This window comes from Astyanax mexicanus, chromosome 4, assembly GCF_023375975.1.
Source record: "Astyanax mexicanus isolate ESR-SI-001 chromosome 4, AstMex3_surface, whole genome shotgun sequence".
Classification (NCBI taxonomy): domain Eukaryota; kingdom Metazoa; phylum Chordata; class Actinopteri; order Characiformes; family Acestrorhamphidae; genus Astyanax; species Astyanax mexicanus.
This window is the reverse complement of record NC_064411.1, coordinates 10,402,832-10,429,729: the sequence shown is the minus strand read 5'-3', so window position 1 is coordinate 10,429,729 and position 26,898 is coordinate 10,402,832. Positions and strand designations below refer to the sequence as shown.

The following is a 26,898-nucleotide window of genomic DNA, read 5'->3' as shown; positions in this document are numbered from 1 at the left end:
GTCTGGCCCAAGATGAAAAAGTCTTTCAAAATCACACTAGAACATCAGCTTTACCTAAAAAAAATTGTGCATTATGGCTCATTATACCATGTTGCCAGTTAATTTTAAAGTATAAAATCAGCTCGGGCCAGGCTAATTCCAGGTTTTCTTTAAAGAAGCAGACTAGTACTCTTCAGATCATGTGTATTTGGTCTGGCCCAACATGAAAAAGTTCTTCAAAATCACACTTGAACATCTGCCTCATATTTTTTGAGCGCAATGACTTTTAAAATATAATTTTATTAAATATATATTTAATTATTTATTGTAATATATAATTATAAATTCAGTAATTAAAATAAATATTTTACAATATACAAAATTACATTTAATACGATATTGTATATTTACATTGTTAATAAACAGATGTACTGCTTTTCTTCATTCTATCTCCTTCAGTGTTGATCTGTGAGGTGTTTAATATAAACAGCGGGTGTTTGTGAACGCTCCCTTTAGTTCACGGTGGTTCAGTGAAGCGGGAGCTGCGAATATCAAACCAACTAAAGCCGGGGAATACGAGGCTGCGAATATCGAGCCAAACGAATCTGGAGCTGCGAATATCAAACCAACTTCAGCCTCGTTAAACGGTGCAGGTCTGGTTCGGAGCTTAATGTCCGCTTTACTCTAACGAGCAGAAATAAGAGTTTCAGATTTACCTCAGATTCAGTGAATATGAGCGGGAGCAGAGCGCGGGGTCCTGCAGCACGGAGCGTTTTCCCTCAGAGGAACTCTGATCCACGCGGGGACTCAGAGCGCTCTCTGGTTAGCAGTGTTAGCGGTCCTGGTGTTCAGTGGAGGCGGAGAGAGCGCGAGTCAGTCCGGGGAACAGTCTGTCGGAGCGGCGCTGCAGCGGAGAGTTCACGGCTAGCGCAGAGCAGCTAATACACGAGGCTAAACACAGCTAGCCGAGCTGGCTAAGCTAACAGTGCTAACAGAACTTTACTTATAGAGAGATTATCCCAGCTTTATCCACCAGTACACTCTCAGTATGGACTTCAGTGTCCTTAAAATTACCGGTTAGTTTAATTAATACTGATTATTAGTGAATTTAGTTCAGCCTGTGAGGAACTTTTTCCTCCTCGCCTCTCCCGCGCTGCTACTCCCGCATCTCCGCTGTTCTCTCTCGTCCCGTGGGCGGGCCCGTTCCAATCCTCCACTCCACCCTTCACCTGTGCACTTCTCCCTCAGTAGATCCCTTAATCACTTTTAAGTGACCTTCTTGCAAAAACACAAGAAAAAATGAAATATGTAATCTGTACTGCTTTTCTTTTCTTTTTAAAATATTTACACAAACACAATGACTATTTTGAACATGTTTAGTAGCTCTTTTAAACCATCACTATGCATTTATAAGACTTTATTTATTACTGTATTTATTAGTGTATCTATTTTAGAACTAGGGAGTTTTACATTTTTTAGCCGGGGCTACATGAGGAATTTGCGAAAGGGGCGTATCCCATACTGAGATACCGAATGAATACTTGAAAGAGAACACAAATTACATTTAAGAAAAAAAATATGCAAAATTTGCAAATGCAAATTTAACGGAAGTGAAAGACTTAAAGACTTACTAGAACTGAAACATTTACATTGGTCATTGTTTGTACATTTAGCTAGGCTAGCTACCAATAATAATGGTCAGTAAAAGAGCAAATGCTGTATTTGGATATTTAGCTAAGCTAGCTACCAATTATAATAGTCAGTAAAACAGGAAATACTGTTGTTTGGAAATTTAGCTAGGCTAGCTACAAATAATAATGTTCAGTAAATCAGCAAATTGCGTATTTGAACATTTAGCAAGCTAGCGAACAATAATAATATTAATTAAAACAACAAATGCTACATTTGTACATTTAGCTAGGCTAGCTACCAATAATAATAGTCAGTAAAACATGAAATGCTTTGTTTATACATTTGGTCAGTAAAATAGCAAATGCTGTGTTTGGATATTTAATTAGACTAGCTACCAATAATAATGGTCGGTAAAACAGGAAACACTTTGTTTGGACATTTACCTACACTAGCTACCAATAACAATGGTCAATAACTCAAATGTAGATTTTGGTAATTAAGTGTAGTTGGTGAATAATTATGCTCTTCAGAAAAACAAAACAACACAACCCACAAGCACTCACAATAAAGAACTTTATAAACATATGAATACAAGTTAAACACATGCTACTCTACCTTCGGAAGTAATTGTATATTTAACCCTTTTAAGCCTGAACCATTATTATTTTTTTTTAATTTCAATCTTAAATTGACTATTATGTTACACTTCAACAAAAATCCATTTCACACTGGATTTCTATGTGGGGCGACTTTGAGGATTTAACAAATAATAACAAGACAATCTCAGGCCTATAGGTTTCATGTCAAACACATGTTGAGAAAACACAATGGGATGCAGATCTGCAATATAAAAGCCTTTTATTAAAACACACAGATGAGTAAATATAAAGCAATACAAAGATAATATTTAGTACTGGATAAAAACAATCAACAAACTAAATGGATTGGATATTTTTAGTTTTTTTGGTGATTAAAAAAACCTTAAGCAACATACGATATCTAATAAGAAAAAGAGTATAAAACGTGAGTAATACAACAACCAAATACCTATCTATATCACTCTAAGGTAACAAATTTTTAATCAGAGCGACTGAACCATAGACAAACGAGAACACCAGCAGAGGGAATGAATGAGCCTGCAACATTACTGCGCTACACAAACCTGGAATGGGTTGATTTCAGTATGGGAACTACAGCTGGAGCGTTTTATTTAGCCTCTGGAAAGGATTTTGTTGGCCTCTCCTATGATTTGCACTTTTAATTGCCTTCGAACTAATTTGAAATAATTTTCTCGCCTGTGTGAATGCGCTGGTGTTTTTTAAGATCACTCTGTGTAGCAAAACTCTTCTCACAGTCTGAACAGTAATACGGTTTCTCTCCTGTGTGAATGCGCTGGTGTCGTTGGAGATGACTCTGTCGACTAAAACTGTTCCCACAGTCTGAGCAGTGATACGGTTTCTCTCCTGAGTGAATGCGCTGATGCAGTTTGAGATGACTCTGTGTAATAAAACCCTTCCCACACTCTGAGCAGTGATACGGTTTCTCTCCTGTGTGAATGCGCTGGTGTTTTTTAAAATTACTCTGTTGATTAAAACTCTTCCCACAGTCTGAGCAGTAAAATGGTTTCTCTCCTGTGTGAATGCGCTGATGCTGTTTGAGATGACTCTGTGTAGTAAAACCCTTCCAACAGTCTGAGCAGTAATACGGTTTCTCTCCTGTGTGAATGCGCTGGTGTTTTTTAAGATCACTCTGTGTAGCAAAACTCTTCTCACAGTCTGAACAGTGATACGGTTTCTCTCCTGTGTGAATGCGCTGGTGTCGTTGGAGATGACTCTGTTGATTAAAACTCTTCCCACAGTCTGAGCAGTAATACGGTTTCTCTCCTGTGTGAATGCGCTGATGCACTTTGAGATGACTGTGTGTAGTAAAACTCTTCCCACAGTCTGAGCAGTGATACGGTTTCTCTCCTGTGTGAATGCGCTGGTGTATTTTGAGATCACTTTGTTTAGTAAAACTCTTCCCACAGTCTGAGCAGTGATACGGTTTCTGTCCTGTGTGAATGCGCTGGTGTTTTTTAAGAGTACTCTGTCTAGTAAAACTCTTTCCACAGTCTGAGCAGTAATATGGTTTATCTCCTGTGTGAATGCGCTGGTGGTTTTTGAGAGTACTCTGTTTAGTAAAACTCTTGACAGAGTTCTGAGGTTTCTCCATGTCAGGACTTGGCTTAATTTGTCTGTTAAATGTATCAAACAATTTCTGTGTGTTCTGGAGATTCTTCTGGACGGCTTGTGCTTCACCTCTTTCAGCAGTTTAACATTGCTCTTAGTTAAATATCCTGGTTGTTGGTGATGAAGTTCAGGAGAATATTTTCATTTCTGGAAAAAACAAAGAGAAATGCCATTGAATATTCATATAAAAGCAGGTCAGTTAACTGAAGAGAACTGTCGAAATCAGTTACACTGTATTAACAAAACTTCTGGGACATCTTCATATTACCATAAAGGCTTCTGTACTTTTATCCCATTTTAAGCCCAAAGTGTAAGGGGCGGGGGCGCTGGTGGTCCTCCAGCCACTAGAGGGAGGCCACCTTTTTCCACTTGCAATATTAAGGCACCTGACACCTGTTTAGTACCTTTATAAGGACTACCCACTGCTCAGACAGTCTTGATTCTGTTGTGGTCTCACTGGAAGCTGAAGAGAGAAGGAAATAGTGATGATACCCTTTAATCTGAAGCTTTGAGGCATGTGTCAAAAAAAACGACATGCATTGGTTCGATTCACTGTATCACAGCCAAGTGTCAAAGTCTGTGAGCAGAAAGTCTGTGAGATATTTAGACACTTTGAATGATCCTCTGTGAAGAAGAAGAATAATCCAAATCATGATCTGACCGGAGCTCTACAGCCAGTGTCATATCTCTGATAGTCCCCTCACATTCTGTACTGCTGTGCTGTGAGGTCAGTTCAGTGCGCTGTAGCATTAGCTAAACTTTAGCATTATTCTAATTACGACACTTAAATGATCTTGTAATTGAGAGGATCCAGTGATGTTCAGGAGGAAAATGTACAGAGAATAAAACGTACAGGGTCCTAAACATATGTATTTAGCACAGAATGTGATAGAGGTAAGTTTTATTTTTACTATTTTACTTATAATTTTCAGAAATTAGAAATTATTTTCTCCACAATTTACAAAGCCAGTTACCCAGCCTTTTCACTAGTGATGCCCCAACACACCAGGAGGGTGAAGACTAACACATGCTTCCTCCAGTACATGTGAAGTCAGCCACTGACTCTTTGTAGCATCGCAGAGTAGCATCATTTTTTTACAGGTAACGAGTTCTGTGATTAGTCTAACGAGTAGGACAGGTGCGGTGAACACCTGATTTGCTTTCTGCACAAAAAATGCATTCAAAGAATTTCATGATTGCACTATTTCAAATTATTCTAATTCGTTGACCAGCACCTGTAGAAGTAAGTCCACACTCAACAATGGTGTGGAGCACATATCTTCAGCTCTTACCACGTTTAACCACAAACAATCTAGAAAAAAGGGCTGAAGAGGGATGTTTACTAACAAGAACAGTTTTGTTAAAATAATACAGAAACTGTATAGAGGAGTACATCACTAATATTGAAGGAGTGTTAAGGTTTTAGCCAACATTAGCTAACCTCGCTAATCCTAGCTTTCTGGCGCTGGCCCGACTCTCCAAGCCCGGTGAAAAGTGCTGCTAATGCTGCTAACCCGACTCTATAAAGCCTGGTGAACATTATGTAACTATATAAATATATAATTCTGGAAAACTTAGTTCTTTAAAAAAAATTCTAAAGCATTAGCAGCACTTTTGACAAGTAATAACTAGCTAATCCAGCTTAAATTTATAAGTTATAACTAGCTAACCTAGCTTAAATTTATTAGTTATAACTAGCTAACCTAGCTTTATTTTATAAAGTTATAACTAGCTAACCTAGCTTTAATTTATAAGTTATAACTAGCTAACCTAGCTTAAATTTATTAGTTATAACTAGCTAACCTAGCTTTAATTTATAACTAGCTAACCTAGCTTTATTTTATAAAGTTATAACTAGCTAACCTAGCTTTAATTTATAAGTTATAACTAGCTAACCTAGCTTTTATTTATAAAGTTATAACTAGCTAACCTAGCTTTAATTTATTAGTTATAACTAGCTAACCTAGCTTTAATTTATAAGTTGTAACTAGCTAACCTGCAGCATTAGCAGCACTGTTCACCGGGATTGGAAAGTCGGGCTATCTCTATACAGTTGCTGTATTCATTTAACAAAAGTGCTCTAGTTAATAAACATCCCTCTTCAGCCCTTTTTTGTAGATCGTTCGTGGTTAAACGTGGTAAGAGCTGAAGATATGTGCTCCAGAACAGAACATTTACATTAATTAAATAATCAGAACCACAACATACCTGCACATACACAACAAAAATAATCCCAGCCGATTATTACGCACCTGAAACTGCACATATATCTATAAAATATGAAACAGAAGTAAATACAGCACATGAACACACATTTTCAGGCTCAGTCACATGTAGTGTTTTGGTGCTGAAACGGCTGTACCTCAGAGCTGATATCCCGACCGGGGCAGAAATAATTAATTATTAGGCAAAATATGCTTCAGTACCCGCTAAAAATGCACAGAAGAGTGACTAGAACTGATATAAGAGCTCATTTTTTCTCTCAAAAATATTTATTTTTGCTTAAAACAGCACTTTTTCACGGAGCTCCTCAGCTCTGTTTACCTCCTGCGCTGCATTCAAGCTCCTCTGGAGCTACGGGGGGGCGCGGAGGGACAATTAATAAATAAAAACACGCAGTTCTCTTGTTGGTGCAGGGAATTGTAGTTCAACATAAAATCACAGAAAAATAATGACCTTTTTACTGTTACAACACATCAAACAACCTCCAACAAGAGAGAAAAAGAGAAACTTCTCCATACCTTCTGTAGTTCAGCTGATTCTGCTCTTTCTCCTCTCCAGCTACAGACCCCGGACGCTCAGCCTCATCCGGGTTATGTAGAGCCCCGCCCCCTCCCCCGCTATATCACATTATACCCCATCACCGCTAGAGGGAGCCCGCGAGGGAGTCCTCAATGCATGGAGCTGAATGGAGCTAAACAGCTAAAACTCTCATTTAAAACACTGTATAACTACTTCTCTGGAGTTTTCCTTTAATTTTACAAAGTAGAACAAAGTATTTAACTGAAATAGGAAAGAAAACATACCCCTATATTTCCATTTTCTACAACAAATGTTTTATTCAGTAGATTTACTAGCATTACTGCTACTGATGCTGGAGTTACACACAGAGCTCATTTAAAATAATTAAAACTGCACTTCATAAGCTTTAATAATTAACTCTGTGGTGATGAAATAGTTTTAGTTCTATTTTTTTTAATAAGTACAATTCTTACTGTATAATGTATCAAACATTTATAAATTATTATTTTGTTATTCCAGTTCAAACCTTTTTTTTAATCTAAATGTCATTTAAAATATTATGGTTACATTTTCTTTACATTTACCTTCTTGATGTCCTGCAGGTTCTTGAAAAGGAGATCGTACTGCAGCAGATCTTGTTTGTTGCTCACCTTGTCTAAAGTCTTTTTTATTCTAAAGTCTATTTATGTATTCTGAAATCTTTCCATAAATTGAGGTCATTCACAGCTCCTCCCTGTAAAATCACTCTCTGACATCACAATGGACCATCCTGATTTCTGTATAGAAGGGTACTTCACACTTATAAACGCATTTGAAATTTCATATGCAAATATCATTTTAAAAGTAATAATTATAAAAATAAAAGGATTTGTTTAAGAGTTCAGTGTCACAATTGGTACTCTAAAACAACAGCACTGATCTTTCCATTGTAATTAGTAAGTGTTATTTGTTGGAGTTTTACAGGAGCAAACAGACAATCTCTATACAGGAAAAAAAAACTCTGCTCTGAATCTCAAGCCACTTGACAGTCTGAAATGTATAAAAACGTATAAACATTTTTTTTATTCTAAAAAGTATCAAACATTTATAAATTATTTAAAAAAATAATTTTGAAATGTTTAATACTTTATAAAATATTTTTTATTAATTTCATCTAAACAGAAAAAGTATAACTATTTAATTCACAGCAGAGATAATTATTAAAGCTTTTAAACTGCAGTTTTAATCATTTTAAACAAGCTGTGTCTAACTCCAGCATCAGTGGCAGTAATGCTAATAAATTTACTGAATAAAAAATATTTCCTATTTTAGTGAAATACTTTGTTCTACTTCGTAAAATTAAAGGAAACCCCAGAGAAGTCGTTATACAGTGTTTTAAATGAGAGTTTTAGCTGTTTAGCTCCATTCAGCTCCATGCATTGAGGACTCTCTCGCGGGCTCCCTCTAGCGGTGATGGGGTATAATGTAATATAGCGGGGGAGGGGGCGGGGCTCTACATAACCCGGATGAGGCTGAGCTTCCGGGGTCTGTAGCAGGAGAGGAGGAAAAGCAGAATCAGCTGAACTACAGAAGGTACTCTCTCTCACACAAACTCTCACTCACTCTCCCTCAAAGGTAAGCGAGCGCTGGATGTTAATCTACACAGATTTCTCTCTGAAAACTGTTTATTTGGGTGTTAAGCGCTTCTGTTTATTTACAGTAAGCTTAGATTTACAGATTCTTTCAGCACTAAGGCAGGAGCATTAGCATTAGCAAAATTAGCTTGTAAAATGACCCAGTATTGTTACCAATACTAGAGGTGGGCGATACCGGGAATTTTGGTATCGATCCAATACCAAGTAAACGCAGGGTCAGTATTGCCGATATCGATACTGATACCGATACTTTTTAATATTTAAGCTTTATAGATCCAAATGATCCAAAAACCTAGGATATAATTTCACCAAACATTGTAAGTGATAACAAAATACTTTAGTATCACAATCAACATTTTTGTTTAGAAACAATGGAACAGTAACAAAACAAAGTTTAAATATAAAGTAAAAAAATATTAAAAAATAAAATAAAAATTCTCCCCTCACTACACATCTTTTCTAGTTCTTTGTTTCTTTGTTTCTTTTTTTTTATAGAATTGTCATTTGGAAAAACAATAAAAAATAAGGAATTGTCTTCCTTTCAGTGCAATTCAAATGCAAGTTTTTCTTAAATAAACAGAGTGTAAAAAAATATCACTCAACACTAATCTCCTGAGGTAGAGGCGTGTCGACTCGAGGAGAGCGCTGGGTGGGCGGGGCCAGGCTGAGCCTACCTGCGTGGCGTTTGGCTGGCTTTGCTGAGACCAGAGACCAGAGAGTAGACTGTGGTGAATCTCGTGCTCAGCAGTCAGTGCGTGCGGCAGAGAAAAAAGCTTGAATATCGATATTTTTACACGAGTATTGCTCAATACCAATACCAGCGTTGGTATCGATATTATCGATATTTGGATCGATCCGCCCACCTCTAACCAATACCACACCTAACAGCTAGAGTTAATTATAAAGGAAAGGATTAACCATTACAGACAGCTTGTACATTATCCTACCATTTAGGTTATATACTAACAACTTAACACAAATTTAATGTGTTTAAAACATTCAGGCTGCTAATAGTATTTTATTGTTTGAAATTGCCTAGCTTAGCTTAGTTATCTAGATAGCTTTGGCTAGATTAGCTAAAGGTGGATAACCTTAACTTACCTTCAAAATTAATGTACCCCTCTATCCAGTTGCTGTATTTTAAAAAAAAAATTGTTATTCAATATTTTTGTGGTACATAAAAAGCACCACATATCTTTTTATGCCGAGATTTAAAAAAGTATTAGCAATAGCAAAATGTTTTATGATGTGATTTTTTAATGTGGTAATAGTGTTTAAGTGTTCATCTACAGTGGGAGCTGATGTGTGACATGACTGGCAGAGAGAAAAAGAGAACTGTTTAATAGACAGAACTGGCCCAGAATAGGGGAACAAAGTAGCTGATGATATCTATCTAGCCAATGTTCCCAGTCCTTTTTTTAACCCAAGTATCTAATGTTATCTAGCTAGCCAATGTTCCAGGTGCTTTTTTAACCCAAGTATCTAATGTTAATCAGCTAGCCAATGTTCCCAGTGCTTTTTTAACCAATTATTTGTTATCTAGCTAGCTAATGTTCCCAGTGCTTTTTTTTTAACCCAAGTAGCTAATGATAATCAGCTAGCAAGTGTTCACAGTGCTTTTTTAACCAAGTATCTAATGTTATCTAGCTAGCCAATGATCCCAGTGCATTTTGAACCCAAGTATCTAACGTTATCTAACTAGCCAATATGCCCAGTGCATTTTAACCCAAGTCCCAGTAGTTTTGTATGTATATTGTAACTTAATTAAGGCAGTTCTCTTCAGTTTATTGCCCTGCTTTTATTTAAATATTCTTCTTTGTGTTTTCCAGAAATGAAAAACATTCTCCTGAAATTCATATTTAACTAAGAGCAAAGTTAAACTGCTGAAAGAGGTGAAGCTGAAGCCATCCTGCAGAATCTCCAGAACACACAGACATTGTTTGATACATTTAACAGACAAATGAAGCCAAGTCTCGACATGGAGAAACATCAGCACTCTGTCAAGAGTTTTACTAAACAGAGTACTCTGAAAATACACCAGCGCATTCACACAGGAGAGAAACCGTATCACTGCACAGACTGTGAGAAGAGTTTTAATCGAAAGAGTACTCTCAAAAATCACCAGCGCATTCACACAGGAGAGAAACCATATTACTGCTCGGACTGTGGGAAGAGTTTTACTAATCAGAGTAAACTCAAAAATCACCAGCGCATTCACACAGGAGAGAAACCGTATCACTGCTCAGACTGTGGGTTGAGTTTTACTCAACAGAGTACTCTCAAAAAACACCAGCGCATTCACACAGGAGAGAAACCATATTCCTGCTCAGACTGTAGGAGGAGTTTTTCTGAACAGGGTAATCTCAAAAAACACCAGCGCATTCACACAGGAGAGAAACCGTATTACTGCTCAGACTGTGGGTTGAGTTTTACTCAACAGAGTACTCTCAAAAAACACCAGCGCATTCACACAGGAGAGAAACCATATTCCTGCTCAGACTGTAGGAGGAGTTTTTCTGAACAGGGTAATCTCAAAAAACACCAGCGCATTCACACAGGAGAGAAACCGTATTACTGCTCATACTGTGGGAGGAGTTTTACTCAACAGAGTAATTTCAAAATACATCAGCGCATTCACACAGGAGAGAAACCGTATCACTGCTCAGACTGTAGGAAAAGTTTTACTAATCATAGGAATCTCAAACTGCACCAGCACATTCACACAGGAGAGAAACCATATTACTGCTCATACTGTGGGAGGAGTTTTACTACACATAGTGATCTCAAAAAACACCAGCGCATTCACACAGGAGAAAAACTGTATCACTGCTCAGACTGTGGGAAGAGTTTTACTCAACAGGGTCATCTCAAAAAACACCAGCGCATTCACACTGGAGAGAAAATTATCACAAATTTGTCCCACAGCAATTAAAAGCGCAAATCTTAAATCTTTAGAACAGAACACCTTATCCTACACAAATGTTTCACTTTGTCACTTGGGACACGTTCCACCAGAAACAAACATGAACTGAATTTAACAATGGATTTTACAGGTTCAGCAAAATGACTCTTCATGGATGATGTTTATAGAATTTAATGTTATGTTTTCTCGTATGTTTGATATTTCAGGACATTCTTCGTGAGACAGAGCTCAGTTTTAAGGGTAGTTACGCTATGAGTTTAGTTCTGAAGAAGGGAAGGTCGTTTGAGCGAGGGCACTGCCAGAGCTTGCACCAGATGTTAGATTAGCATAACTTAGTCTTTAAAATTTAGATGTCGTAGTTGTTAGGAGTAGAGTACGATTCTTAATTTTCTGTAAACATTTCAGTGCTTGTGCTTAGAAGGTTTTGAATGCATTTAATCTCTTTTCTAGTATATACAGACTTTATTATTTCCATTCATTTCTAGTATCTTCGTTTTTGCTCTGTGTTAGTTCCCCAAGATTAGCATAGTGTAGCTTAATGCTATTAACCGACAGGCCCCTCTGTATGAAAGGAGAAACACCACCTGAGGAACTCCAGAGCGTGCTCCCAAAAGTGTGACCCAGAGCCACAGAGAGACGACACTGTGCTAGGTACTGCCGTGTGGACCGGAGGAGCATCCAGACCCGCAGAGAGGCCAACAAAATCCTTTCCAGAGGTTAAATAAAACGCTCCAGCTGTAGTTCCCATACTGAAATCAACCCCCTCCAGACATGTGTAGCGCTGTAAGGTTGTGGGCTCATTCACTCCCTCTGATGGTGTTCTCATTTGTCTATGGTTTAGTCTGATTAAAAATCTGTTAGCATAGAGGGATATAGAGGGATATTTGGTAGCGTTTTAATACTCAAGTTTTATACTCTCTTATCATTCCCTTATTGAGTATTATATGTTGTTGAAGTTTTTTTATCCTCCAAATTTACTAAGAATATCCAAATCATCAAGTTTCTTAATATTTTTTATCCAGTACCAACAATTATGTTTGTGTTGCTTCACCTCTATATTTACTCATCTCTGTGGTTTTATAAACGGCTTTTATATTGCAGATCTGCAATCTCATTGTGTTTTCTCAACATATGTTTGACATGAAACCTATAGGCCTGAGATGATCTTATGTTATTATTTGTTAAATATAGTCCAGTGTGAAATGGATTTGGGTTGAAATGAAATGAATATTAGGCATTTTCACATTTGAATTTCAGAAAGAAATTGATTTAATGGTTCAGGCTTTAAAGGGTTAGATATACAATTACTTCCAATGGTAGAGTAGCATGTGTTTAACGTGTATTCATATGTTTTTTGTAATTGTGAATGCTTGTGGTTTGTGTTCTGTTTTTTGAAGAGCATAGCCATTGACCAATTACACTTAATTACCAAAATCTACATTTGATTTATTGACCGTTTTTTAATCTGTATCTAGTCTAGCTAAATCTAGCTATAATTTACACACTAAATTATAATATATTTATGTTTGGTACGTTTGAGCTAGGGCGCCGCCATGTTGCCCGTGCAGCACTGGTAACGTCACGAGGTTGGTTGGTTTAAGACGAGTACGTACTTGCTGCCAGTGCTTGCACCAGATGGTAGATTAGCATAATTTAGTCTTTAAAATTTAGATGCCATAGTTGTTAGGAGTAGATTAGGATTTTGGATAAAACCTTCAGCGCTTATGCTTAGAAGGTTTTGAAAGAATTTAATCACTTTTCTAGCTTATGCATATTTTATTATTTCCATTAATTTCTAGTATCTGTTTTTACTCTGTGGAAGCCGTCCTCAGTTCCCCAAGCTTAGCATAGCTTAGCTTAATGCAATTAACTGCTAGGCTCATCCATATGAAAGGATAAGGGGATAACACCCCCTGAGCCACTCCAGAGAGTGTGTGCTCCCAAAAGTGTGACCCAGAGCCACAGAGAGACAAAACTGTGCCGGTTACTGCCGTGTGGAGCATCCAGACCCCGCAGAGAGGCCAACAAAATATTTTCCAGAGGTTAAATAAAACGCTCCAGCCGTAGTTCTCTTACTGAAATCAACCCACTCCAGACTTGTGTAGCACAGTAAAGTTTCTGGCTTATTTATTCCCCCTGCTGTTGTTCTTGTTTGTCTATGGTTCAGTCTGATTAAAAATCTGTTACCATAGAGGGATATAGATGGATATTTGGTTGTTGTATTACTCAAGTTTTATACTCTTTTTCTTATTAGATATCATATCTTGCTAAAGATTTTGAATCTCCAAAATTACTAAGAATATCCAATTCATTTAGTTAATTGATTGTTTTTATCCAGTACCAACTATTATCTTTGTATTGCTTCACCTCTATATGTACTCATCTGTGTGTTTCAATAAAAGGCTTTTATATTGCAAGACCTGCAATCTCAGCATGTTTTCTCACAATATGGTTGATAACCTTTCTGTGACCTGTAACCTATCCATCCTGAGACTGACTTATGTTATTATTTGGTAAATACTAACTGCCACCCAAAGGAGAAATCCGGTGTGAAATGGACGTTTTTCCACCTCCATTCATCCCCAGGAGTTGTAGTTGTCTGTAAAAGTTTTGTGAGAGCTTTGAAAATGCCCAAACAAATTGGTAGGTTAGGGTTCAGATTGCAAAACGAAAAAGTTCCAGATGTTGTTGGAAACATCTCTAATATTCTTGCATTTTTAGTGACAATTTTGAAATCTGTCCCCCTAACTTAAGTGTAATGTGTCCTTTTTAATAAACTATCTGTGCATTTTCATAGCTCTCAGTGCCTCATTTAAAATTTTAGGGCTCTCAGAATTCTACTAATGAAGTGTGGCGCTACTCTGAGCTTGTTAAAGGTGTAAAAATAGCCATTTCTTTGCATGAGTACCGCTATGATCCATAATATATCGCTAGTTTTGTAAGTCTGCTGGTAGCATTGGATAAAAGCACTGTATTTGGGAATACTGAGGAAGAATTGAGGTGGGTTATTCAACTATTCGTACTCGTCATGTTTCAATACAAGTCAGTTTCACAACAGATTTCTCCTTTACCTGAAGTATTTAAACCAATCTGAGCTTCACAGTCACCTAAGTTGTGGTGTAAGTGGGTCCTGTTAGTGGTAACACCAATAAAAGCTATAATCATTATTATTATTGTGATCATTATCATCATTACTTGCACAAAGGGATAATTGCATTCATTAGGGCCTGACTAGTTCAGCAGAGAGATGTTTTTAAAAGTATAGGAAAACCACAATCATTATTGACATGATGAATTACAATTTCCTTGATAGATATGAGGTGATTTTAATTTTGTTAAATTGCAAAAGTGGACAAAAAACATTTTAGTTTGTTTTCTAAGGGATTAAATGTAATAGAATTTATTTGGTGGTAAAATAAAAATGTTTACACACTAAATTATAATATATTTATGTTTGTTACAACCCTAAACGTTTGAGCTAGTGCGCCGCCATGTTGCCCGTGCAGCACTAGTGACGTCACTAGGTTGGTTGGTTGAAGAGCCCAAGAACATAGCTTTGAGTCACGGTTAAGGAAAAGAGCTTGTTTTTTGTCAAGATTATGGATGAAGACGAAGCTGAAAGGGGTTTTGGTCTGTTTCCTAGAAACCCAAGGGTTTATGCGTTCGAGCCGGTGAGGAGACGAGACAGATTATTGGTACAAACTCCGTTTTATACAGAAGAGCAGCCAGCGGTTCCTGTACAGGTGGAGAGGGTCGGTAACACTAACTGTACCTGGTGCAGATGCGGTCACTGCACTGCCGTGCCGACTGAAACCGAGTGTATTTGCTGTCAGGAGGCTAACGTGGACCATTTGCTCAGAGATCTTCCCTGCAGAACCCTGAGCAGAACTTTTCAGATGCTTGTCTGAGAGCCAGAATTTTTGGAGGTATCTATTCTCTCTCTATGTGAGGTCCATGCAGAAACCCTGCAGCCCGTCAACAGCAGGTATTGCCATCCCATAAACTAGCCTGTTTATATACATTTAAATATTAAGCATGTAAAGTTCAGAGTTCATTAAGACTGGATGAAACGCACATAATTTAAATGGATATTGAAACACCCAGGCACGGTTTTGTTGATGAACCGTTCAGTTTGTAAGTTAAAAGGCTTGCTGGGTAGCTAGCTTCATCTAGCTAGTGTTAGTTAGTTAGCTAGCATTGGATAGCTACCTTAACAAGGCTAGCGTTAGCTATTTAGCTAACTAGCTTAGCAGGCTAAGTAGCTAATGCTAGCTTTGTTATCTGTTAACTGTCAGCTTATCTCGGTACCTCTCGCTGCTCTGCTAAGTGGGTGCTTCGTTTGGCTCATTCCGTGCGGCTCACAGCTGCTGCTTTTATAGTAACTCCAGTACATTCCAGCTGTTCAGAGGGAAAATTAAAAAGGAGGAAAAAAGCCTCGGACTTCAGCTTATTTGTCCGGCGAACGACTAAATGTTAAAGTTACTTAAATTCCAACCATTGGATTAAATATACTTTTGTTAAACATCTCACCAATCATTCTCCCACAGCAACCAAAGAACCAATCCCTATCGTGCATTTTTACATTTGCTTGAAAGCAGTTGTATGGAAAAGTTGGTTTAGCCTAAAAATAAACCAGTGGTATACATCCTTTCTTACATGTAAAATATCAAACTACAGATCTCTTAATTTCACTAATGATTATACAAAATCTAAAGATATATATTATATAAATATATATTCATAATCTTATGAGTTGCTTGTCAAGATGGCTTACTTCATGTAACAATATTATACGTTTACATAGGCTTTCAGTTACCATTATCTAAAATTACTTTTAATATTATTTTATTAGGAGAAATTCTTAAACAATATGAATTAATAATGTACTGACGTTCATCTGATATCAAATGTTTAAATAATGTTTTCACTAGCATGAAGTGCATTTTGTATATAGAGATCTAAAATATAACACCTGTAACTTAAATTCTGAATAGTACAAATGCTAATTTGAGTAATTTTATTTTCTGTAGTAGAAATGGGAATTATTTGAAAGGTATCAATATATATATCAAAGGTAACATATAGGCTACCTAGTAAAAATTATATTCATGATCCTGGTAATAAGACTAGTTAAAATGTATTTATAGATCTGTAGATCAGCATGTTGTCATCCTTCTTCTTCTTCTTCTTCTTCTTATTATTATTATTATTATTATTATGAAATGGTTTATAGCTGTGTAAAATGGCTTGGGATATTTGTGCACCCTGCCTACTCTCTGACCCTAAATTATAATTATTATTATTATTGTGTTTTTTTTAGATGGAACAAAACTTCAGGAGAGCCTCACTCTACCACAAAGGCTGTTCCATTCATCTTAAATGCATTGCAAAAGTCACCCAGTCCACTGCAGGGTCCTTCAGTTTCAAGGAGAAAGTTTCAGCTGAGTTTGTAACTAAACACCTCTGTGCACTGAGGGATGGGTGGTCAGTGTTCTCCTTATCCCTGACAAAGGAAAATGAGAACAGCTTGATCGCACGTATTTGTTTAAAAATCTGTTAATAAAGAACCAGAAGGCATTCATAAACGCAAACACAGATATATACAGAACGAGTAACATGCCTGTAGGAAAAGAAATTGTGGAGAAAGCACAGAGCTACTCTGTCCACCAAGCATGGAGACAAAGCTTGAGGAGGTCAGATCTGCAAACGGCTTTGTGACTCTGCAGGGGCAAATAACACCAGTGAGTGTTTTAATAGCTGGGTAAACACTGATCTGTTTCCAAGAAAAAGCACGTCATACTAGCTTTTCATGCCAACTGGGGTTAAAAATGTATTAAGTAATTGTTTTGAATATTAAGATAACTTAAAAATTAGGTAATGTGACTGCAATGTAAGCAAAAAATTACAAATAAAATAATGAGTAAAATGTACATTCTGTTGGGCAAGTTTACTAATTAATTTAAGCCATGTTAGAATAAACACATTGATGGGTAATTGGCATTGATTGTGTTAAAATATTATTCATATGTCAATTCAACAAATGCACCTCTACCTTCAGTGCTCCTAAAGCATTGTAAATTAGCTGAAATATTGTCATTGCTCTCTGAGCCACTTTCATAACCCATTTTATAAAAAAAATAATAGTCACACCTCACTTTTAACCCTTTAATGTGCAACATATGCACACACCCTTTAATGCGCAACATTCATTTTCTTTGCAACTTGTAAGCTACGATACTTAGCAATAAATTAATTCAGCCATTCAGAATTTAAGGTATTCCTCAATTAACTTGTTTTTGTTTATTTTGTTTGTTTATTTTATTTTTTAAAGTACCTGCTTTTTGAATACACGTGGGTCAAAAATGACACACATTAATTTTCTATGTTAATTCATGTATGACTGAGGGTTTCTTTAGCACCAATCTTCATTTTTATTTCCCTTTATTACTTTATGAAGCTTTTTTATTTTTACATCAGATTTACAGACATGGGTCAGCCAGGACCTTTTCATAGCTCAACACAGTTCAGCACAGCTCCCGTCACACAGCTAACTCAGTACTGCTTTCAATTGTTTTAATCTAACTTTAGAAAATATCTGATGACAGATAACTATTATTCAGTATTAGCAGCATATGTATTATTCTGTCTCTCTCTCTCAAACACACACACACACACACACACACACACACAGTGTGGTTAAACGGGTAGACCCAAATGCAGACACGATAGGCAGAGTTCAAATGAAGCATCATTCATTAATATAACGTTACAAGTAATTATTATTAGCTAGCTGTGGACTACTGTATTAGTTAGCTAAATCTACTGCAGTTAGCTAACTATAACTAAAAACTATGAAATAAATTGTTATACGTACTGTACTTAGCTAAGTTCATAGGAAAGTAGATAGCTTTAAAAAATCTAAATTGGGGTACAGAGTATTTTTTTTTCTTTAAAGAACTTTATCTTGTATGTATTATTATTATTATTATTAGTAGTAGTAGTAGTAGTAGTAGTATTTACTCAATCTGTGTCAGAATCTTGGTAATTTACTATTATTTACAAAACTTACAAAGGTTTACAGTTTTATTTGTTTGTTTGGAGTGAATGTTTGAAACTGTTCTACTATATAAAAATATATAATTATTTATTCTTAATAAAATACTGTTAAAGGCTTTGATTGGTATGTACCTCTGTCAGTCATATATGAGTCATATAGCAACTGAAAAACACAGACGAATGCTTTGAATTAGTTGCTGTTTTTATTTTAGTTAATTTATGAAATATATGCTTATACTTGCAATAACTTAAATATATATTTACTAATTAAATATTATATAATGATTTACATGCACCCATTGTCACCCCTTTTAACAGGGACCAGTTATGCTCATTTCAAAATGTTTCTAAAAGTATATATATATATATATATATATATATATATATATATATATATATATATATATATATATATTTGTAGACATTTTTTACTGTGTACATTTATATTTTATGCAAGAGACTTTAAAAAGACAGCCCATAACCACGATGGTCCTTTCTACTCCTCTACAAGAGAGGATTGATAGATAGGTTGTGTTATGAAAGTATTTTGAAACTTAGCATTAATCGCATCTTATAAAATATCAAACATATTACGCATAATGTATTTGGGATATGTCCAAAAACTTTCCCAAAACACAACTGACAGGGTAAAATGACTACAAGACACAAAACTTCAAACATAATCATTGTAAACACTTTAAATTAGTAAACTGATTATACTTATTCAAATCATAGATATTTGGAACAAATATGTTTTACATTTATCTCTGTATATGTACCTGTTGCTGTCTTTTAATGAAAGCTGTCTTTGTGTTTTCTATCTGTAGGCGTGATCTCCTCTGCGTTTGAGACGGCTGTGGTTATAGAGGGCGTGATGGAAACAGAGGAGAACTTTGTCCTCCTCCTCGACACAGGAATGGAGCTGAAGCTGCGCTGTCATGTCAGGCATGGTCTGATATAAAGTGAGTATGAAAAGGTTCTTTAAGGTTACCTCAGGGAATTTACATAAATGAAACAATTAACTTGATACAGTAATGTGTTTTCAATGTGTAATTTAAACCTCTTATTTAAATCATCTGGACTAAGGGAATTCTTGCATATCTTTTTAAACCTTTTTTTTTCACCTTTAAATATCGCACCTAAATATCGGCCCTAATCTTGTCCTCAACCTGAAAAATGTGAAGTCATCATAAATTCATAAAATCTTCAATCATCTGGACAAACTGTTTAGGTGGTTGAAATGGGTTTATCAGACTACAACACTATAGTACAATATGTGAATGTAAACGTGGGTCACACCTAACTTCACTTTTACACACATTCTAGTCCACTAATACTGAGATACTGCTTAATAAAACAGAGAAAACACACTTGGTGTTGCTTAGTTTGTGGAGGTATTAAGTGCTTTAATTACTCCATGCTCATGTTTTGTACATCAAAACAATACTAAATGTTTTCACTTCTTCCTTTTCAGGACAAAAAATGAAGAGTTTTTGTAATGTTTTATTAGGCTGTTCAGGTTGATTTAATATTGTGAGGGATTATTGTGTTTTTTAATACGTTAACATAGATTTTTTCATATTTATTAAAGTTTTAATGATTAATGATCATTTGATGACTGCAGTAAACTTCTTCTGGGAAATAGGGTCTGCTGTTGAAATTTTGTTTGGTTATAAACCTGAGCATTTACAATTTCAGAGGAGTACCAGTAAGTAGTTAGATAATCACAATGTTGAGAGATCATATAAATTATAATAATTATATATTTATTGTAGTGTAAAGATTTGCAACATCTTTGGGCATATCAATCTAAACTTTGACTTTCTAAAATAACTTTCTATTTTTTTGCCTTTTATTATTTCACATTTGCCATCTGGAAATGCATATCTAGTTTTATTTGTTTTTTATATTTTTGTTTATCTATGTATTTTTTGCTAAAAGGAAGGCATTAAAAGTTTAATGCTAAAATATTTGGTCAAATAAATCACAAACATTTTTTATTAAATTTGGCTTAGATTAATTAGATTTTGGTTAAGTTACTCCTAGTGTGAAATAAAGCTGAAAAACTTGCAAATATTATAAAAATAATAACATGCATTCAATTATTTAATTTAATGCTGAACAATAATGAGTTGATTAAGGTGTTGCTCAAGGCAAATGTATCCTGATAAAAGGACTCTACGATAACCACAGAACTTTTATCACAATGTTTAAACACGTTAGCTACAGAACACTAATACATGTCTGAGAAATTAGAGTGTAAATGGGAACACTTTATAATACTGTTTTATAGTTAATAGGTAATTAAGCAGGACCTAAGCAGTAACTAATTAATAGTGCTGCATTAACACCTAAATATCTTCTATTAACTACCAGGAAGTACTGAGTAAAATACTCAGTAGATAGTACTGAACTAATGATTATAGTAGTTCACTAATAACTCCACATTAATTACTGAGATTTACATATCTCCTGGAGAACTGCTTACTAATTATGTCTCCTTTATAGTAACTATTCATTAATTACTGCTCAAATCATCATTAACTGCTCAGAGGAAAACTCTTACATGCCACCTGGGAACCATAGATCTAAATCAATGTACACAAACAATTATTTGATCAGTGCTGATATTAAATATATCACCATATTTGAATGAAGACAGTGACACCATTTGTAGTAGTAGCAATAAAATTACCTATCCTCAGTATCTTCCAAATATTAGCAAAAGATTTCCTCATGTGAAGATAGTTGCTGGAAACAAATAATTAGTAGCAATGGAGCTGTCTGCTAACTGAATTGTTTATGTTTTTTAAAATAATCCTTTGGCCTGCTTTTACAGATTGTGCCATCTCATTTTGACCAAGTGGATCCAAGAATGTTACACTGTGCTGGTGTTTATTGAAGTACTGAAAACAGCAAAGCAAGTGTCAATAATTGAACATTGCGTGTTGTTTAATTGCTTTATTTCATGATGATTTTGGTTTACATTCATTACACCAATCATAGCGCCGTACTGGTCGAAGCATGTCTGTATACAAAATACAAACAAATTACAAACCAGTAATGTCACTTGATATAGAATTTATTTAGTGCTTACTATTCACGACAAGTGCTTTTTTAGGGTGTCTTTTTTGTCCTCTACATCAGGTTTATGTAGTAAACTATTGTCTGGTGGAAAAACACAAACATACCTTAGTACTGTGTCTGAAGCATGGATATGAAGTGGTTAAAATGCGGAGCCTGTTTGTGTACGGTTTGAGATGGTGCTATATGTTTCATGTGTGTACTCACTTTAGGCAAATGAATACAACATTGCAAAATGAAAAAAAAAAAGTGGCTTGAGTGTCTGAAAATCTCAGAGTCTCAAGAAGCATTTCCCTCTCTTGCCCAAGGACGCAATTTGTTTAATTTGGCTTTTCAAATTGTGAACCTGTTCAACAGAAATGTTTCACATTTCTATTCTACAATGTAATCGTAGTAATAGCCGTGGAGCTAGCCAGCCTGTTTTAGCAGACACTAGTTCGTTTTTTTTTTGTTTTGTTTTGTTTTTTGCAATTAGCAATTTTTACTAGTAAAATATGAGTTTGTACTTGTATCACTGGTGTCACTCTAGGCTACAATGGCTTACTGTAAGCACCTGTACTGTGTTTTCACATGCCTGTTGTATACAAAAAGATTATTGTTGTACTTGTTTTGTCACCAGGATGGTCCTGAAGGAAGTTCATCCTGGGTGCTATGCAAGCTGGAACCACTTCTGCCTCTAGTGGTCTGTGAGCTGCAGACATGATAACTGACATGAAAATCAGTACATGTACTATATTGATTTACCTTTATTTAACCAGGGTAGTCACATTGAGATTAAAAAATCTCTTTTACAAGTGAGCCCTGACCAAGACAGCAGCACAAAAAACACAAATCAACTAATCTACACCCTTATAGCATAGAGAAGTAAATACACACATACAAACAAAATACTTTAACAAGAACAAGCATATGTATAAAGATTTGAGACAGATGATTTAAATTCCTTCAGTGAAATAAACTGATCTAATCTAAAATGTTTCTGAAGATCATTCCAGGTTGAAGGTGCATCATAACTGAAAGACTTCTTTCCAAATTCAGACCGAACAGCAGGAATATCCAGTGTTATATAATTACTAGAGCGTAAATTATACAAGGAACCATTTCTTATCAAAAATTCAGACAAATATGAGGGAAGCTGACCAATAATTCCTTTATACACAAAAACTGCCCAGTGTATTTGGCGTCTTACTGATAGTGGAGCCCAACCTGTCATTTCATACAGTTTACAATGATGCGTTAAGAAATTGGCACATAAATCAAATAAATCATATAAATCAATAAAATCAACAAAATCAATGTTATGAATCATATTGATTTGGCTTTAGTCCTGTCTCTCTGTGTCCTCTCTCCCATGGCCCACTGCCACTCTCTCTTGCCTGGATTTTGCTGGTAAAAAGGGGTCAGTTATGCCGGTAATTCCAAATGAAATCTATCAATCAGATCAGGCTATAAAAACCATGCTTGTTTGGCATCAATCTAATATCTGGTTACACCGATCCAGTTTCTTGTTAAACTCTGAACTAAACATTAGTTTGTTGAATTAACCTTAATCATTGTCCAAAATCACTATTGGGTTTGTATTCTTAAATATCTGGAGCATCTTACTATGTCCCTCTTTTTGAATCTACAAAGAACTTGTTTTTGCTAAGGTGTGTGCTCTCCAGATGCTGCACAAATAGTTGGACCAGAGTGGAAGATTGAGATTTTTTTTTGGACAAGCAGCACAGAGTGGCACTAGGAGTATCAGCACTGCCTGCTTCAGCACCTTGGACCCCTACTCAGGGCGGTGTTCTTATTTATTAGTGATTTTACTGTGGGCTTCTCATGGTAAAGATGTGGACTCATGTTTCCCAGGTGCCTGTGTTCTGGATTTTGTTGTGCAGTTTCCCTTAGCGCCTGACAACATTTGCACTGAGGTCCTAAATCAACACTAGTGTTTGCACTAGTTAGTAACACTTTAACAGTAATGAATGAGGAGACCAACAAGGAGGTAGCATTGTTCAGCTTAACTTTACTGCAGCTCTCCCTCTGGAGCCTGTTCACTCTAGTGCAAGTAACAACAACACAGGGGAGGGAGGATATTAACTTCAAAATAAGAGTCTCAGTTAAACTGCAGCACAATACACAACATTCCTCCCTGCTAGGACACAATGGATAACATTATTTTGCGAATATCCAAAATACAGGCAGTTTTTCAACATGCATAACTATATACATACAAACAACCTGTTTTTCTTGCTTCAGTTCCTGTCTGTTTTTTTTTTTTTTGTTTTTTTAGCTTTAAAGGTTCAAGCGTTTTGGGGGTTTCCTATCCCTAACTGCTAACACAGTCTGCTCGGAGAGTAAAGCAGGGATGAGGACCTCTGACTCATCAGGAGTAGACAGCTCCGGAACAGCAGGAGGTGTTATGAACACCTCAGGTGACTCTTTACTGACTGGCATAGTGTCCTCCTCAGCTGATCGAGGTGTCGTCTCCATAGGACTCCTGGTGCCACTTCAATGGTGTAAGAGAGATAGATAGATAGCCTTTATTATTATCCCACTGGGGGAAATTTCATCATTTCAGCAGCACAAACAATAAAAGGAAAAGAGTGCAAAAAGTACATAAGATTAAATTTAAGAAAAACATACATACAATGGATCAGTAAAGTGTGCTGCCTGTGGAGGTGGTGGTTATAAAGCCTCACAGCTATATATATGTGTATATATATATATATATATATATATCTGTGCTTTGATGACCAAATACCTCTCCACAAAGTCACTTGTGTGACACTACAGTGTCTGAAAATCTTGGAGTTTCTAAATTAGTTTCTATGATATGTATATGAACGTTGTTGTTTTATTCTATAAACTACGGACAACATTTCTCTTCATTAGCTGTCATTAATTGGGCAACATGTGATCCACTCCACAAATTCACATTTAGTAATGAGCAGCGCTGATGCTTCCTCCAGTGGAAAATAGACAATCTCTAGGAAACCAAAATGGTGCATGTAAAAAGTAATAATGTCTATAGTGTGCATAACCTGTGTTAATGTGTGGTGTTTAAAATTATTTTTGCTTCCTTTTAATATTTTAATATTTATATTTCATGGTAAAGTTTATAGTTAAGAGAATGGAGACAGGTAACATCATATTTTCATATATATATATATATATATATATATATATATAAACCTTATAAATATGCTATACCGTATATCTGTCTTTGTTTAAAAGCATAATATAAAGTATTTCAGCATGAAAGCAGGTATTTGTAATGTGTAACAGCGTCCTGTATCATAACTACATCTCTGCTGTTTGTAACAAACACAGACTGTGTGTAAATCGGGTAAAATATGGTGGAGTTGCGATTATTATAGGTAAACACCTTCCTCACTGTAAATTATTGCACTCGGGGAGCAGGGTTTCCTCCTCCAATATGGCGGCAACTCAGGCACGCCAGCTCCAATAGACGGTGTTAGGTGATGCGGCGTCTGTGTATATGATGTCTATGGCTGTAGCTGGAGCTAAGAAGTGGAGCAGAATCGTTCCAGCTATATAACCCTTAAATAAATAATGACAGTGAGCTCAGGGTGTTTAATGCAGTCTTGGAAAACAGAATCATTATGAAAAACTTATAAAAAAAATTAAATGTGGGTCAGAGCATGCGCAGTGCGGGGAGGAGCACTTTTGGACAGGTAGCAGAACACCAGTCTAAAAACTGAGGGTTTTACAGCTGTGTGGGAGAAACTTAAGGCTCATGAATATTCAAACATTACATTCAGCCCTGTGATATGATTGGCTGACAGTAGGGAATAACGTACAATAGCTCCGCCTTAGAAGGAGACAGGTGAGACGCAGGTGAAGGAGAAAGTCCAGTCTCCTTCTTTAGAAGAGGACAGAAGTCCGGATTCACTCGGTAAGTTCAGAACTGAAGAGAATGTAGAACAGAACCGTGTAGCTTAAAGTCAGAACCGGTTCTAAAGGTTCCTCAGATCCAGAACCGGTTCTTTAAGCTCAGCTCAGTGTCCGATTCCACTGGAAGAACCAGGATCAGCGTGGAGATCTGAACCGGGCCTGGATCAGACCTGGACCTGGTCTAGATCAGACCGGCTGGAGAACAATCAGCTGTAACAGATCAATAATGCTGTAAACTGAAGAGAAATGCGCAGATATAGATTGATATTTATTGATCACAGTGTAGTTTATGCTGTTTAAAGCGCATTACTGCTTAATGTGGACTTTGATCTGTTGGGGAGATAAAAACACGGAGCTGCTATAAAGGCGTGTTTATATGCAGTAGCGCTGTTCAACCAGCAGGGGGAGCAACGGAGCTCAAGATCACGTGGTGTGTTAGTGTTTTTAATCCTGCTGTTTTATATTATACTTAAATAATCTCTCTATTCTGATTCAGTAACATAATAATAATATCATTAATAATAATAGAAAAGTGTGTATATTTATAATGTTGTGTAATGCAGTAATATTACTGATAATAATTAAATTATAATCATTATAATAACAGTAAATGTTTCTGTAATCTGTAGAATAATGTGTAATGAGGGTAAATCACACTGTTATGTATCGTTCTCTGTTTGTTTTGTTAGTTTATCAGGTTTTGTTTAATGCAGTTCTGATGATAATGTCATTATTGTAAGAATAAAGGTTTTATTGTAACGGCTGATCTGTTCTCAGGGGTCGGTGTCGGCAGTGTTCAGCTGTGTGTGAATGAAGAAGAGTAAATGATGGATCTTCAGAACTCCAGCAGTGGAGGAGGACCTCCTGTCCTAAAGTGAGTAAATTAAGTGATGGGTTTAATATGTAAAGTAGTTTTGAATTGTAATGGTTTCAGCTCTAATCCTGGAGCTGTGATCTGCATATTTTACAGTTTTAAAATATTGAGAACAGAGTTTCTCCTGGACCAGAGTCAGAACCCTGTGCTGTATTTAAACACAGAGAAACGCTTAACAAACCAGCCAGTTATTCTTATAGTAGAATGTGTTTCTAATCTGTATTTAAAGTACATATCTGCCTTTAATATCTAATTGTTAATATTAATAATATGTTGCTAGGTGGTTGCTATGGTATGGGGTGGTTGCACATTTATTTTCAAAAATATGGTCCATATTTTCCTTTTAGTTTATAATACAGTGTAATTGTGTAATTGTGTAGCTCTTACCAATACATGTTATTAACTAGTCACAGATCTATAAAATACATACAGTAAATATAATCTAATCAGGTGATGACATTGTGACATCATAACAAACACACAAATATATTCAACAGTATTGTTAAAGAAATTAAAATATGTATATTTATTAGAAGAGCGTTTTTCAGTTTGGGGCAGCTGACAGAAAGCTTCGGGACGCTTCTGGGACGGTTATGAAGAAGTTAGTCTGGAACCTGTGAATAAGTTTTAGTAAAGGAACACATTACTCCACACTTTACTCTCATCATGGATCATCATGAAGATCTGTTTACAGGGAGAAGAGAGCAGCATCTCCAGCCCCCAGTGGAGTGTCTATGAAGAGTGACTGGTCCATGAAGAATCCTCCAGAGTTCAGCAGTGGAAGAGGAAGCTCTGGGTCTCGGTACATCACTGCACTAAACTTCTGTTCTGTTCTGAGAGTGA

At 36.1% G+C, this 26,898-nt stretch overlaps 5 protein-coding genes across 8 annotated transcripts in view; 2 read left to right on the top strand and 3 right to left on the bottom strand.

Moving 5' to 3' along the window:
- The window catches only part of LOC111190863 (zinc finger protein ZFP2-like), a 671,215-nt gene extending 667,233 nt beyond the window's left edge, over positions 1 to 3,982 (bottom strand). The window contains exon 1 of the mRNA XM_049477845.1: positions 3,909 to 3,982. The gene's annotated coding sequence lies outside the window, so the exon portion shown is untranslated. The remainder of the gene's footprint in view (positions 1 to 3,908) is intronic.
- The window catches only part of LOC125801348 (zinc finger protein 239-like), a 111,674-nt gene extending 99,318 nt beyond the window's left edge, over positions 1 to 12,356 (top strand). Inside the window, exons 1-2 of one of the 3 annotated variants that reach the window (XM_049477923.1) lie at positions 8,113 to 8,195; positions 10,045 to 12,356. In XM_049477923.1, the coding sequence (XP_049333880.1) occupies positions 10,176 to 11,147 (972 nt within the window). In that variant the 5' untranslated portion in view covers positions 8,113 to 8,195; positions 10,045 to 10,175 and the 3' untranslated portion in view covers positions 11,148 to 12,356. Of the gene's footprint in view, positions 1 to 8,112; positions 8,196 to 10,044 lie in introns of those variants that run through there. The other 2 variants (XM_049477925.1, XM_049477924.1) reach the window with 2 other exon arrangements.
- Positions 1 to 26,898, bottom strand: part of LOC125801199 (zinc finger protein 271-like) — an 883,173-nt gene that overhangs the window by 351,457 nt on the left and 504,818 nt on the right. The window lies entirely within an intron of this gene.
- Positions 2,628 to 3,915, bottom strand: LOC125801386 (zinc finger protein 271-like). The gene has a single exon (XM_049478021.1). The coding sequence runs from the start codon at positions 3,820 to 3,822 to the stop codon at positions 2,884 to 2,886; it is 939 nt and encodes a 312-aa protein (XP_049333978.1). The 5' UTR covers positions 3,823 to 3,915; the 3' UTR covers positions 2,628 to 2,883.
- Positions 24,742 to 26,898, top strand: part of LOC111190059 (NLR family CARD domain-containing protein 3-like) — a 260,290-nt gene continuing 258,133 nt past the window's right edge. The window contains exons 1-3 of the mRNA XM_049478460.1: positions 24,742 to 25,182; positions 25,959 to 26,055; positions 26,738 to 26,857. Of these exons, the coding sequence (XP_049334417.1) occupies positions 26,006 to 26,055; positions 26,738 to 26,857 (170 nt within the window). The 5' untranslated portion in view covers positions 24,742 to 25,182; positions 25,959 to 26,005. The remainder of the gene's footprint in view (positions 25,183 to 25,958; positions 26,056 to 26,737; positions 26,858 to 26,898) is intronic.